Source organism: Lacerta agilis, chromosome 3 (assembly GCF_009819535.1).
Source record: "Lacerta agilis isolate rLacAgi1 chromosome 3, rLacAgi1.pri, whole genome shotgun sequence".
Lineage (NCBI taxonomy): Eukaryota > Metazoa > Chordata > Lepidosauria > Squamata > Lacertidae > Lacerta > Lacerta agilis.
This window is the reverse complement of record NC_046314.1, coordinates 30,161,895-30,175,818: the sequence shown is the minus strand read 5'-3', so window position 1 is coordinate 30,175,818 and position 13,924 is coordinate 30,161,895. Positions and strand designations below refer to the sequence as shown.

The 13,924-nt window shown below is 41.6% G+C and overlaps 1 protein-coding gene across 5 annotated transcripts in view; it reads right to left on the bottom strand.

Annotated features, from left to right (window-relative positions):
* The window catches only part of MLIP (muscular LMNA interacting protein), a 47,987-nt gene extending 35,309 nt beyond the window's left edge, over window positions 1–12,678 (bottom strand). For 2 of the 5 annotated variants that reach the window (XM_033143159.1, XM_033143160.1), the window contains exon 1: window positions 12,453–12,677. In XM_033143159.1, the coding sequence (XP_032999050.1) occupies window positions 12,453–12,518 (66 nt within the window). In that variant the 5' untranslated portion in view covers window positions 12,519–12,677. Of the gene's footprint in view, window positions 1–12,452 lie in introns of all 5 variants that reach the window. The other 3 variants (XM_033143163.1, XM_033143161.1, XM_033143162.1) reach the window with 2 other exon arrangements.
* Between the last annotated feature and the right edge of the window lie 1,246 nt (window positions 12,679–13,924).

The window sequence follows — 13,924 nt, the reverse complement described above, 5'->3', positions numbered from 1 at the left end:
AGACCTCTAGGACTAAGTGGATTCATTGTCTTAAAAACCTATTCTATTATTTTCTTTTATTCCACTGAAGGATTCAAGTGCCACCTGCTCGTTGCTTGCACCTGATGACAGCTCTACAGATCATGACACAGATTAGCGTGTTACCTAGAAAAGGCACACAGCTTTGCCTAATTGACTACTTGGAACATCACCAGTCTGTAGCACTGATCATATGGAATTACAAAGGATGCGTTTAATTTTACCTATAATGGGAAAAGGGATGGAGACAACGCAAGTGAACATTGCTTCTTTTAAGACACAGAATTCTTACTTTGCTGGTTCGGACCTATAAAACTTTTTGTGTACAGCATGAATAACAACAGTTTGAAAAATTCATGTGTAGGCGTATGGTGCTGGCACCGACTGTTTGAGAAGTCAATGGCCTTCAGAATGGAAGTCAGCCACAAAAGCTGCTTTGCTGTAACAAAACTCAAGTGACTGTAAAGTAAAAAAAAAAAAAAGTGCCTATCAAAGCAATCTTGGTGTTTTTTAAAGAAAATTGCTCCAAATCGAAACACAAAGATTATGCTACAGTGTATCAGACCCCCCCCCCCACCAATAAGCTGACGGTTAAAATTATGGCCCTAAAGCTGGCTTCAAGGAATCTGCGCAAGAGGAAAATGCCGTTTTGAAAGTAATGTAAGACGCTATAATAAATTATCTTATTCTTCATGATATATTTATTAAATTGCCATTATGATAACATAATTGCAAAGACAATTTAAAATGCTTTATAACAAGATCTCTGATTCAAATGCACTGAGACAGTTCTCACTCAGGTCTCTACTTAGGAAAACATGAAAATGCCTTATACTGATTCGGACTGTTGGTCTACCTAGTACAGTATTGACTACAGTACACTTATGGAAGAAGGTTTTTTTTTAGGCCAAAATTGTTTCCCAACCCTACCTGGTGATGCTGTCAGGGATTGGACCAAGGACTAATGCTCTATCGCTTATTAGAAATCCATGTTTTACCTGCTTTTCAAAAACATCATAAATAATAGCTGTGTCCCGGAGCCAATTGGTCAAAGGTTACTGGTTCCAGTCAGACAAGCAAATGGTGTGGGAGATGAGGAGCTGATTACAGGATGCTAATGCTCCCTTCAGGACCTGGATAAGGAACATCTGGTTGCCCAGATGTTGTTGGACTCTAACTCCCACCAGCCCCAACCAGTATGGTGAATGGTCTGATGCTTATTTTACTTAAAAGCATTGATAAACTGCTTCATGTTTTACAAATCTCTAAGCATTGTGCCATATAAAAACCACTGGCATCGTTAGAACAAAAATACAACCCAAAACCAATAAAACAGCAGCATAACAGCATATAAAAACAAATTAGGAATTCAAGGGATTCAAACATGGTTCAATCTTCTAGGTCAGGAAAAGCCTGAGCAAACAGATATATCTCTACAAGATGTCTGAAGCAATTGGTGGTTGCCATTTTATATATGGCTGAGAGAAGAGTATTCCATAGTACAGGAACAAAAGCAGAAAAAGCCTATTTTCAGATCACCACCCTGTGATATTCTGTAGGGTCTGGTGCCATGAGTAGAGTGCCCTCAGATATGAGTTTACTGTCCAACAACATCTGGAGGGCCATAGATTCTCTATTCCTCTTTTAGGGGAGCTGAGAACCCAAGGTTTTGAGACCTTGTTGTTCTGCTTCATGCACTCACCCAGCCTTGAGGGAGCTTATTTCCACCAGTGCTATCATAGTATTGCTCCTGTGTGTCTCTGTGTGTAAATCATCCATGTGGGAAGAGCAGCTCACATATGGTTTTCCTAGCCGATCAGCAACTTCCCTTCTGGAGGGCTGCCAATCAGGTGGAAGAGAGTTATGTGGTTGGTTCTACACAGCTGTGTGGGACAGCACCAGAGGCAAGCATTTCCCACACAGCTGGTTGAACATGTGAAGAGGACCTTTATCTTAATGACCTGTGTTAACAGCACGGTACCTACATCAAATCAGAAGGAGCTTTTATAAACAAGAGAAAGATCAACAGGAGAGCTGCCACTTAACTTTCCAAGGCAATCCAGGCTTGTTTTCTATTTCCCGAAGTTTTTTTTTTTTTTAACATCTCTTCCCCCCCCCCTTTTTTACACATCTAACAAGGAATACCACGAACCTGCATTTACCACCTGCATTTGGTATCTGAAGAAGTGTGCATGCACACGAAAGCTCATACCAAGAACAAACTTAGTTGGTCTCTAAGGTGCTACTGGAAGGATTTTATTTTTATTTTTTATTTTGTTCTGCATTTACCAGTTATGTCTGAGAAAAGAGCGATGTAATTAGTCCCTTTGGGATAGATCCACTTAGCACAAATAATTGACAACTGCCTTAGTGGGAAACCACAAACATTTTCAGCTGAAAATGTCACACAGCTTTAGCTCAGTGTTTATCCTGGGTGCTAGAAAGAGCCATCACCTTTAACAATCGCAGCGGCATCACCGCCACCTGCCCTCTTCACTGGGCTCACCCATTCGGCATTCTCCCCAGGGAAGAAGGCAGGGCTCCTCCACCTTTGCGGTGCAATTCCAGCAGCTTATCAAGTAAGCTACTCCAGCTGAAATTCCCTTTTTTAAATACAGCCATTAAAAGGGTGGGAACTCTGTCCTCCTTTTCACCCTATCAGAAGTATCATTTCCTCCACTCCTCAGTTTTCCACTTTCCCCCTCTGAACAACCATTCAGCATTCTGTTGTCCTTACTGAGCACACTTGGGGCTCAGGGTTTCTTACAATGCTGCTGGACACGTTGCTTCGCATTGTCCATATCACTTTGCAAGTAGCAAGCCGCGGTTTTCTCTGCTCCCTCCCCTCATTAGCATTTCCATGCCCCATTGTGGTCCCACTCGCAGTGACCCCTCCCCTGGGAACAAGGCTGGTCTAAGCTGAGCAAATTGGACAAGGACAACGTCCTGGGATTTGAAATTGGCCATACCTTTATTGATTCCAGATGTAGGTAGGATTTGGCTTAAGCATTGGGTGTGTATCCTTCCTTAGCCTCCTGGTGGAGGCAGGCATGACAGGGTTGATCATGGGACCAAGGCCCGCCCCCAAGGCACAGAATTTAAAATTGGGACTGGCAAGAACTATCATCCTACTCTGCATCCGGCACGAGGATTTCCAAACTGTTGTTCACCTGAGCTGAATCCTAGAACAATAGGATCCAGAATGCAGCAGTCTGATTGGTCCGCAGGAGCCACCCAATCCAGCTCCAGGTGGAAGTGAATCAGCGACCTGATTGGCCTACAGGAGCAGCCTGGAATTAGCCAATCACACAGGGCCCATTGTGTAAATAATGTATATATAGCAGACATTTGGGGGAAAGTTTCATTCATTGTTACTACGAGCTGAATAAAGAGCATGAAATTCACACTCGACTCCGAGTATATTCCATCACCCATCCCACCGTTTTTCCTGGAGGCCATGATCTGTTGTGACAGGCCACAACTGTCACCCTCCCCAGGACTGGGTAAGCAGTTATTGTGAACATGCATGCAGGTATTTCTCTGCACAGCCATTAAAAAAAAAATAGGTACAAATTTTCCAATATATTAGATCAGAAGTCAGCAAACATTTTTCAGCCAATCAGGAGCTGCGGAACCCGCGTCAGACGTTCGGGTTCCAAAGAACGTTCACACTCATTTCCGGGTTTGCAGCATTGAGGAGCTGAAATGTTCGACTTGCAAAGCGTTTGACTTCTGAGGTATGACTGTAGTCTTGTAAATAAGGGACACTGTACATCAGAGACTTAGTCTGTAAAGCATCCCTGAACCGAGACAATGTTAAATTTTCCTTTGCTTTTTGTAGATCTTTTATTTCATTTACAAGAGGCAAGAGAGTAACAACACATTTTGAAAAATTCAAACTCATGCCAGTCGCTTCGAGAACACTGTCTAACCATCTCATCCTCTGTCGTCCCCTTCTCCTTGTGCCCTCCATCTTTCCCAACATCAGGGTCTTTTCCAGGGAGTCTTCTCTTCTCATGAGGTGGCCAAAGTACTGGAGCCTCAACTTCAGGATCTGCCCTTCCAGTGAGCACTCAGGGCTGATTTCTTTAAGGATGCATAAGTTTGATCTTTTTGCAGTCCATGGGACTCTCAAGAGTCTCCTCCAGCACCGTAAGGAAAGCATATGCCCATTCTATTCCTCAGTTTAAAGTAGCCAACTGATTCTAATTTAAAACATTATTATTATTATTATTCTACGGCTGAGTTGCTGGAGATTGTTTACTCTTTGCTATCCCAGTTTGGCCATTTTCTAAAATCATGCGAGCTGTGTCAGTGGTGTTTAATTTGTTGTTCAGTCGTTCAGTCGTGTCCGACTCTTCGTGACCCCATGGACCAGAGTACGCCAGGCACGCCTATCCTTCACTGCCTCTCGCAGTTTGGCCAAACTCATGTTAGTAGCTTCAAGAACACTGTCCAACCATCTCATCCTCTGTCGTCCCCTTCTCCTTGTGCCCTTGTGTTTAATAGGCCACTATAAAATCTGTAATTCGATGAGGAGGAATTTGGAATCCAGCATAGTTTAATAACTAATAAAAGTTATTAAAATGGAAGGGAGTAACTTAAGAAGTAAGGTATTAACATCTGAAAATGGAGGCAAGGTTGGGGGCTTTGTAATTGTCTCACATGCAGGCTTAGAGTCAACCCAGCTGTACTCAAGGGATAATCAATATACAAGGAAACATTATTTTCACATGAAGCCACGCTCAGTTTCTGAATACATTTCAGATGCAAATTCTAACAGCCAGTCTGCTTTCCCAGGGCTCAGAAGAAGGAAAATTGTGGTCTGCCGGTAGATCTTGGAGGTAATTTGCAGTAGATCACCAAGAGGTGGATTTTTATTTTTACTCATATCCATTTAACAACATCAAAAGCCTCAGAAAAATAAACAAATAAATAAAAGTTTGCTAAAAGGTAAGACAACTGAAAGGGAAACCAGGATGGAGCAAGATAAGTTTTGGTCCTAAAAACGAATTCTGGAGCTGAGCACATGCTTGGAGGCACCCTAGGTCCTAAATGAAGTAAGCATCTCCAATATATTTTGCTGGTAATGGATAATATGATGCCTATTCCATGTATAAAAGGCAACTAGACTCGGGGCCGCCCCATCTATGAAGCAAGGTGAGGTAACCGCCTCAGGCAGCAAAATCTATAGGGACAGTAGTTCCCAATGTAGATCTTTAATCCCTGCTTGTTCCTTATATATGCTTTGTTTGTTTGTTTGTTTGTTTCTCTTCCACCTTTCATCCAAAGATCACATAGTCAATTACAATATACGAACACACAAATGCATAACATAGTAGCAAACAAAAACAACACCCCTCACAAACTCAGTTTTAAAGGCCATAGATTGTTTAATTAGCCAAAGGACGAGAAGTGTAATGTTTCTGCCTGGCACCTAAATATATATGTAATGAAGGCGCCAGGTGAGCCTCCTGAGGGGGAAGTGTTCCACAAGTGGGGAACCACCTCAGAAAAGTCTCTCGTGTTTCCACCCTCCAGACGTCTCTCAGAGGAGGCAAACAAAGAAGGTCCTCAGGTGATGATCACAGGGTCTGGGGTGGAATGGAGTATTCTGCAGAGGAGCGAGTCACACTCCAAAAGTTGGTTGCAGTTCTCCACCACTCTGTCCTCAGTTTCTCCCCCCACCTACTTAAAATCCCTGCTTCATATCTAAATTTCTCTCTTTAGCAAAAGGAGCGTTCTTAGGGTCATGGCAAACCAATTTGCCAGGAGCAGCAGGGGCACCTGCTACCACCCTCCCCCAGAACTTGCAGCAGTCTGTCCTTAATTGCTGGCACCACAGAGAAGCACCCTCAAGTCCTGGGAGATTTTACTGAGCCTGTAGCAATGTCTTGTGATCCAGTGACAGAGGTCCAGCTTCAGTCAGTGGGTGGCTAAAACTAGGCCTAGCACTCTAGCCAACTGCTAGCCTAGCCAGATCCCAGTGGTGATGGATTGTCTGGCCAGACAGCAGCCACTGGCTGCTTGCTTTCTCTTCTGGCATCTTTCACTTAACTAGGGTTGCCCTATGTCCGGAATTTCCCAGATATAGCTGGAATACTGTAATCAGAAGCAGTGTCCGGGCAGAAATTGCTGAAATGTCCAGGGAAATCTGGACGTATGGCAACTGATGTCGCAAGTCTAGATTTTGGTGAATTTCCTTAAAAACAGGCAAAACTTTTAAAAGGCTCAATAACTTGGCCCCCCCAAAAAAGCTCATCGACTTTCACTTTTTTACAGAATGCTAAGGATGTCAAGAATTCTGTTAAAGATTCCTTGCCCTCTGTGCAGAATTCCCAGGATCTCCTAGGAACAGGGCACGATCCTTTGTGGATACTGCCATAGAGTTAACATTATAATGTTATCCACTGAGGACAGGAAGAGCTCTGTTTTGTATTTCCTTTTGGGAGGGATTTAAACTGAGATTCATGCAAGGCCCCCCACACACACACTATTGATATGTGAGTCTTGTCTTCTTCTTTCTCTCCTCAGTGCTGCCACTGTGACAGTTCAGTCAACTAGAGAGAGTCATGTAATAGCTGTTGTTGCTGGAGTCAAGTTCTGTCACTATTCTTAGAGTACCACACCCTACGGTGGAGGGTTAACATGCTATCCTGTTGGTGAGTCATACAGATGACATCAAGGCAGTGATAGGCTTCTGCCTTGCTAATTTCATTTGCTTTTGTAAAAATGCGTTGCTTTGAAGGAACTCAGTTATATAAGTAATTAACAAGCAGCTTTGGAGGGTGGAGGGTATGTGTAAAGTTTTTCCTCTTCCAGGGTGAAGTCCAAAGAGTTGAGAATGATGTGTGCTCCATGTGAATTTGATGCCCATGCCTACGTGATTTCCCTCCTTGGATAAGACACTGGAAGCAAAAGTCTCAGGTGCATGAGGCAGTTTTTGAAATTACCAGCATTTTACAGCAACAGGGCTGGTTTCCAGAATTCACTTATCGCCACATATTCCAGACTTTTCCATAACCTCATTCCCCTGGCTCCTCCTTTTCCTTTTCATCAGTCAGCTAATGTTCAGATGTAAAGATGGAGTTGCCCATCTCTTCCTGAGAAAGCATCAAAAAATCCAGTCCATCTTGGGCTGCAAGTTGCATTTTTAGCAGGGAATGCTATTAAGATGTCTCAGTTGACTTTCATTGTGAGTTTCCCGCTTAGCAGAGCACCTTGTGATAGACACCCTGGTCTAAAATAAACAGCATTCACTCCTATCTATCATCTGTGCCACCTGGTAATGTTCAGTTTGAAATGAAAGGCAGTGAACTTTGACTTCTCCTTCAGCCAAGGAGTGTGGTGCTACTTGAGGTCAGTGTAGTTCGTCCTACCCAACTACCAGAAAGAAATAAGATACATTTGCCTCTGGCCCTTAATGAATCAAGTTGTGACACATCGATCAGTGAAGTTGACTAAGCTGCCAACAGAAGTTGACTAAGCTGCCAACAGATAGTAAGAGAATGATTAATCAAAGCAAGCCAGGAGTGTCTATGGCATTCTGAAACATCTTTCTGTATTGAAAGTCAACATCATTGTTGCTGTAGGCTACTGATAATCAGAGACTGGCATTAAGAGCCTTTATCTAGTGTCAGTCTCTCATTCAGATGACTCTGTAATGCTTCAAGATCCATCAAGTGGAAACAGTCAGGGATCACCGTATAAAGTTGTATTATAGAATAAGATCCAGATTGTGAAGTACTCTGAATTCAACTCTATTGCTCAGTCCTGATCTCAGAAGTACTGCACTGCAGCTTGAAATTCAGTCTGAAATTAGACTACATACTGCAGACTCATAAGTAGCTACACACCTAATCACCTGTGATGAGAAAAGCCATCCACGTGCCACAAATTATAAGTTCTTATGACTTAATCCATGGGTCTGATATTCTGCAAAGATTCAAGAGTAAAATCACACCAGTCCACAGATTTGCTGCACCAGCTATGTGGCTAGAATACAGTTATTAAAGCAGCTTCCAAAGGTTTTGCCCCATGGACCACCTGAAATTGCTGGTGGTACAGTATTGGTGGACCACTGATTGATTTTTCTGCCTCTTGTAGCAATTGCAATGTGCTGAACTAGGTGTGTGAGTTTTAAGTGTGTTTCATAGATCGTTTCTTAAAGATTGCATTTGAGTGTGTTCAGATTCAAATTGTAATACAATATAATATAATAAATAAAAGAAGTGATAAAGGAGTTGGACTGGATGACCCTTGTGGTCCCTTCCAACGCTACAATTCTATGAATCTATGGCCAAGGAATACAATTAAAAATGGATATAAATATCTAATGCAATAAATGTGCCACCTCCCATCTTCAGTCACAAATCCACTGACATGCCTGAATGAAGCTCACAGGCCACTGGTGGCCCATAGACCACAGCTTGGAAATCCTTGCGCTATAGCAGACTTCCGTTCTCATCATTGAAATCTTCTGGAGAAGCTCTTCTGACTGTCTTGCAGTTACAGTAAGTGAGACTCCATTGGTTTCTACACGAACTAGGGCTTCTTAGCACAGGGGCATCAAGTAATATTGAAGTCGGGCACCTACAATTCTGTCATCCTGACACCTGTCACAAACATTTCGCCGACAATTTTTAAAGAGAATTGATAGGATCCAGTGGTCATTTGGTTCTGCATTTTATACTCTTACAACATCTTCATGTACATAGCCATGATTCTTAATGAATTGGCAGCTTATAAATGTTCTTTCAAGTAAAAGCGAATAAAGAAATGGGAAGGAAATTCATTGATAATCTCTCACACCAGCGCAACATCTCAAAACATGAAGCTAGCCACGTGTTGTGGGGACACCCAACATCTCATGCCATCGTGAAAATGTTTTGGACAGAGGTGCCAGACGGTAATCTTATCTCCCGCAAGAATCTATTTCAATTTCTCCCTGTGGATATTATATTGGCAAAGGGAGCCTGACATATTTAGGTACATGAAATTCAGTGCAAAGCGAAGATGGAAAATATGTTTACTGCATGTACTGTATGTAACAAATGTCACACTAAAGATGCGGGGCTTGCAAGTCCTTTTGCCTTTGATCCTACCCTTTCGTATCAATCATCTCCCACCTCTCGCTGGGCCAGGGAAATGACAAAATATTCAGGTAGGGCAAAGCTGAAGCACTGACGCAGCAGCTGCAGCGGTAACATAGAGTACTTTTAAACGAAAGGGCACATTAAAAGGCAAGAAAGTCTTTGGGGAGGAAAATACAAGCAGTGCTATGGCTAATGCCCCTTACCAAACTGGGCATTCTGCCTGCCTGCCTCTCCTTCCTGAGAAGAGAAAGAACGAGAGACTTGCAGCCACAGTCCTGAAGAAAACCCGCTAAAGCACTGAGGCCCCCCATTACATTTTCATTCTTGCGCACAGAGCTGTAGTGGATCTGTGCCTGGTCTTCCGAAAACAAATTTTGACACACTACAGACAAAGGGGCAAGTTGCTAATCCCATTGCTACTTCATGTCTTCATTCGCAGCATCAAATAAGCTGTGAGGGAGCTTATTTTAAAGAGGGAGAAAGGGGGGCAATCGCAACTGGCCTGGAAGAGGTCCTGGAGAACAGTACAACTGAGGAGAAATGGGAAGGAGGCCTCAAATGAACATTCATTTCCTAGGCCTTTCACAGTACATTCTTTTGCAGTCTTACCCAGAAGTACGTCTCATTGTGTGTGGTAAGGTTTATATCCTAGGTACCTTAAAGACAACCAATTCAAGGCCACTTTTTTAGATACATGAAGCATACCCTTCAACATGCCCCAGAATAAAACTGGGATGTGTGTCTTTCAGGGCCAGATCTCGTGGAAGCCAAGTGACTTGCATGAGAGCACGGCCCCCCAAAAAATATGGGATGTCCCACTTAAATTGGGACAGTTGAGGGGTACAAATGAAGTAGCAGGTATACGAAAGAGAATATTGTAAGGTGAAGCTGAATGTCAATGAGATGCAAAAATGGCAGTCCACAATAATTAGAGCTCAGATATATGTTAAATAAGCACACCTTTAACCATTTACAGTGGCAGGTAGATGCTAATTGCTAAGTATTTGCTTCTAGCGGGGCACGGAACCATTTTGCAAGAAACTATCTGCTATCCTTCTGAATTTTTAAAGAAATTAATAGTAGATAAAAAGTAGCTGTTTCCAATGGATGTGATTCCTTTGGGTGGGACATGTATCTGAGAAGATTTTGGATTTTCTAATAGTGATACAAACCTTCCCTATGTTTAAAAATATTGAAGTATTTTTTTACTTTATTTTTGAATTTTTAAATAAACTTTATTTCAAAATATTTTAAAAGAATACATTCACACACAAATATACAACAAAGAAAAATGCAAATCATACAATACAAACACAATCACAAAAAAGATAACCAATAACCCCCCCAAAAAACCAAAAAAATAAAATAAAAACAATGACTCCCCATCATTTGTATATCGTTTCCCTCTACGTTTTAACATTTCTTACTTTTCCTCACCATACAATACCACCATCTAGCAAATGCATCAATCTGTCATATAATATACTATCCATCTATATATTCCCTTATAAATATTGAAATATTTTTAACCAGATGTCGCACTGGAGAATGTGCAATAAATGTGCAAATATTGGAAATGTGCAATAAAATAAACTACATGCACAGTCTGAATTTTTTATTGTTATTATTAAAGGTACCCTAGCTCATCTAGAGAGTCAAGCCATTTACCTGTCACCTGGAGGAGGCCAGGCAAACATGAAAACATCAGGTCAAACCTGGAGGTCTGTCAGCCCTAAGTCTGCCAGACATGTACAGTGGTTATTTATGGACCCAGCAGCAAAAATACCCTTTGTCAACAAATCACCAATATATTATTACTAATTTAAAGGATGCCTGTTGGCGATAGTTACTGCTGTCAAATTACAAATATTGCTTTTGGGAGAACGGGCCACTATTTTGGAATAAGGAGAAATTACATCTTAAAGCAGCTTCATTCCTACAGTAATAGAATTAGGTTGTTGTTGTTGTTGTTATTTAAAAAGTTGGAAGTAAAGAGGCAGTTGATGTAGTGTTTCATTTTTGCTTCCAGTGGCAAATAGGTTGCTAGCCCTTAAATTGAAAATAAAAATGGAAGTACCTACTGCAGCAAAATGGGAAAATAAATGTTGGACTTCGTTGAACAGCTTAAAGCCCTATTTTTGCTTTAAAATTTAGAATGAAAGTATTAAAGATATTATTGCAAGGTTGGAAAAATAGGTGGACTTACATATAGAGCTGCATTTTTAATATGTCAGAAAGAGAATTATATAACATGACATAGTAAAATATAGGTAACAGTATTTTATGTATGTTCATAATGATGTATAGTATTTTTGTATAAGAGATAGAGAAAATGACCTGATAAATTTGTATATATAATATGGAACTCTATGCATACAATTTCCTGCAGCATACCAATAGGTCCAGGTATTGACAAGTACACCTACATCAAGTAAACACTAATTCTAAAGAAGGATTCTAGGTTCAGCCTGAGGGTGGCAGCGGCCTTGTCCCTAGGTTACTAGGTGAACACATCTCTGTGTCAGAACTGAAATAATGTAGCACAAAAAAACCCCGATAATGGAGAAAATAATCTGTAGGTGAAGGGTTGAGACTAACAGACAAAGACTCCTCGAGTAGAATAAAATGTTTGCATCGTTGTCCACAAATGATTTCATTTACTTCACTGGAGTTTGGGGGAAGTTCCAAGTCAAAGCCAGCAAAGTAAAAACTAGCAATTCTCACAGTGAAATAGGAGAAGGGGACAAAACTGATCCCTCAATTGTATTGCCTTCCTTCTCAAGGACGCGGTGCAATTTCTAATTCATCATTCGGTGGAAGCAACAGGCAACACAGCTTACCCATTCCCAGGGTCAAGAATAAAGCAGCCCTTTCATGCCACCGGGAAAACAAATTTGGCACAAGCAAATTCCATTTATCACCCCGGAGTCTAAGTCAACATATGGCGTAAACAAAAGCAAATCTGGGGCATTTGGGATTCCTCTCTACCTTACGCAGTATTGGACACATTGTGGATGGCATGCACTGTGTTGAAAGACTTGCTAAAACATATAAAGAATACTTCACAAAATGCAGGAGCAGATCTATAGCCTTATCATTTTAACAGGCAACTCCAAAGTACCGAAGCATCTGTAACACCACCCCCATCATCCCTTCTGAGAGATAACAGCAGAATTAATTTCTACACACTGTTATTGAACCTGTTAATCTTCAAGGTCACTGACTCGAGGAAGTATCAAAATAGTAACTGGAACGTCTCAGCCATGCAAGAGCTACTTTGCATTTCTTCCATGTCCTCAACAACTCCAAGCTACCCCATTATTTTAAACCACTTGTTACCTTTAGCTTCTGATTCCACAAAGTGTTTCTTGCTGAAGCTTCTGGTCTGTGCTTTCCTAACTCCATTTCCAAGGAAGAGAAGGGATTCAGATCCCACAAAGCAGCGCCTTAGCCGGCTACATGTTAGACACCCTACCACATCACATACTCAAGTTGTGAGACAGAACTGTATCAGGCTGCCCAGGCGATAATTTCTTGTTAGCTAGGGTTTCCATTTATAGACGTAGAAAATTCACAAATAGAACCCTGGAGGGAAGGCAAGCGACTAGCTTCAGATAACAATAAATGCCAGGCTGGCATCAAAGAAGCTGGTTAGCATTCGGCACTATTAGCACTACACAATTTTGATTACCTGGGGATCGTGAAATAAACTCTGCTTAAGGATTCCCTGATGAAACAGGAAGGACCTCAGAGATACAAGTCTGAGATAGAAGTCCAGACAACAAAATGCCACCTCATAGCATCCTCCCTGGGTAATCGTTGGCTGCAGCCCAGAGGGACATCAAACACCTAAGACATTATTTTCCTAGAAGAACATCCAGAATTGTTATTTAAAGCTCGAAATCTAGTTTGGGGATTTTGCTTAGGAGCTTTGTTAAGGGAAAAGAGCATTCAGCAGCAGTTCTTCACTTAAATTGTTCAAACTTCCAAACTATGTTTTGAATGTGAGTTTGGGATTTGGTGCTGTCCTCGAGGGCAGCTTCTAAAAAGCAAACAAATTCAGATGCACACACACACACGCATGCATATTCAAACACATAGGAGCTGAGGCCCCTTTGGGGCCCCCAATAAAATATTTGAGGGGGCTAGGGCCCCCCAAAGTTGATGGGCATTGTCATTCAAATAGTGTGTGCACGCTATATCATGTGATCAATTATGCAGGGTGGGGCTTACCTGTTTCTCCCCCCCCCCATATTTTATTCAAGTTGGCACCATCAACATCCACAGGGCATGATCCAAAGAGCTGCCTGCTTCTGACTCCTTTCCTAACAGCAGGTTCCCCATAACACTTGACACCACAGAACATGTGGGAATATTTTTTGATAATTTCCAAAGCTGTGTTATGACTACATTGCTCAGTGAGGTAGATGGTAAAGTTCGCTCCACATCTTACAGTACGATGCAAGCAAGTGCACTCAGGCATTATTACAATCAAGCAATATGCAAAACTTTCCCCTCTCTCTTTTTGGAAGTTGCGTGAAATCTATGCAAATATATTGATTACAACTTCAAGTAAGGCAGCTATCAAAAGAGTCATTTGAAGTGGATATAAAAGTGATGGAGAACTAAACCAAATTAATTGAAACTTCCCAGACATGGGAGTAAGTTCTAGCCCCAAAGTGTCTTATATTTGATTTTTTGGCTAGATAGGCAGATATGCTATTCATTCATTCGCTCACAAACAAATTAGCTAATTGAAATGTCCCATTATTCATTGCAGCTGCATGATACCAGTGCAATACGTAAAAGGA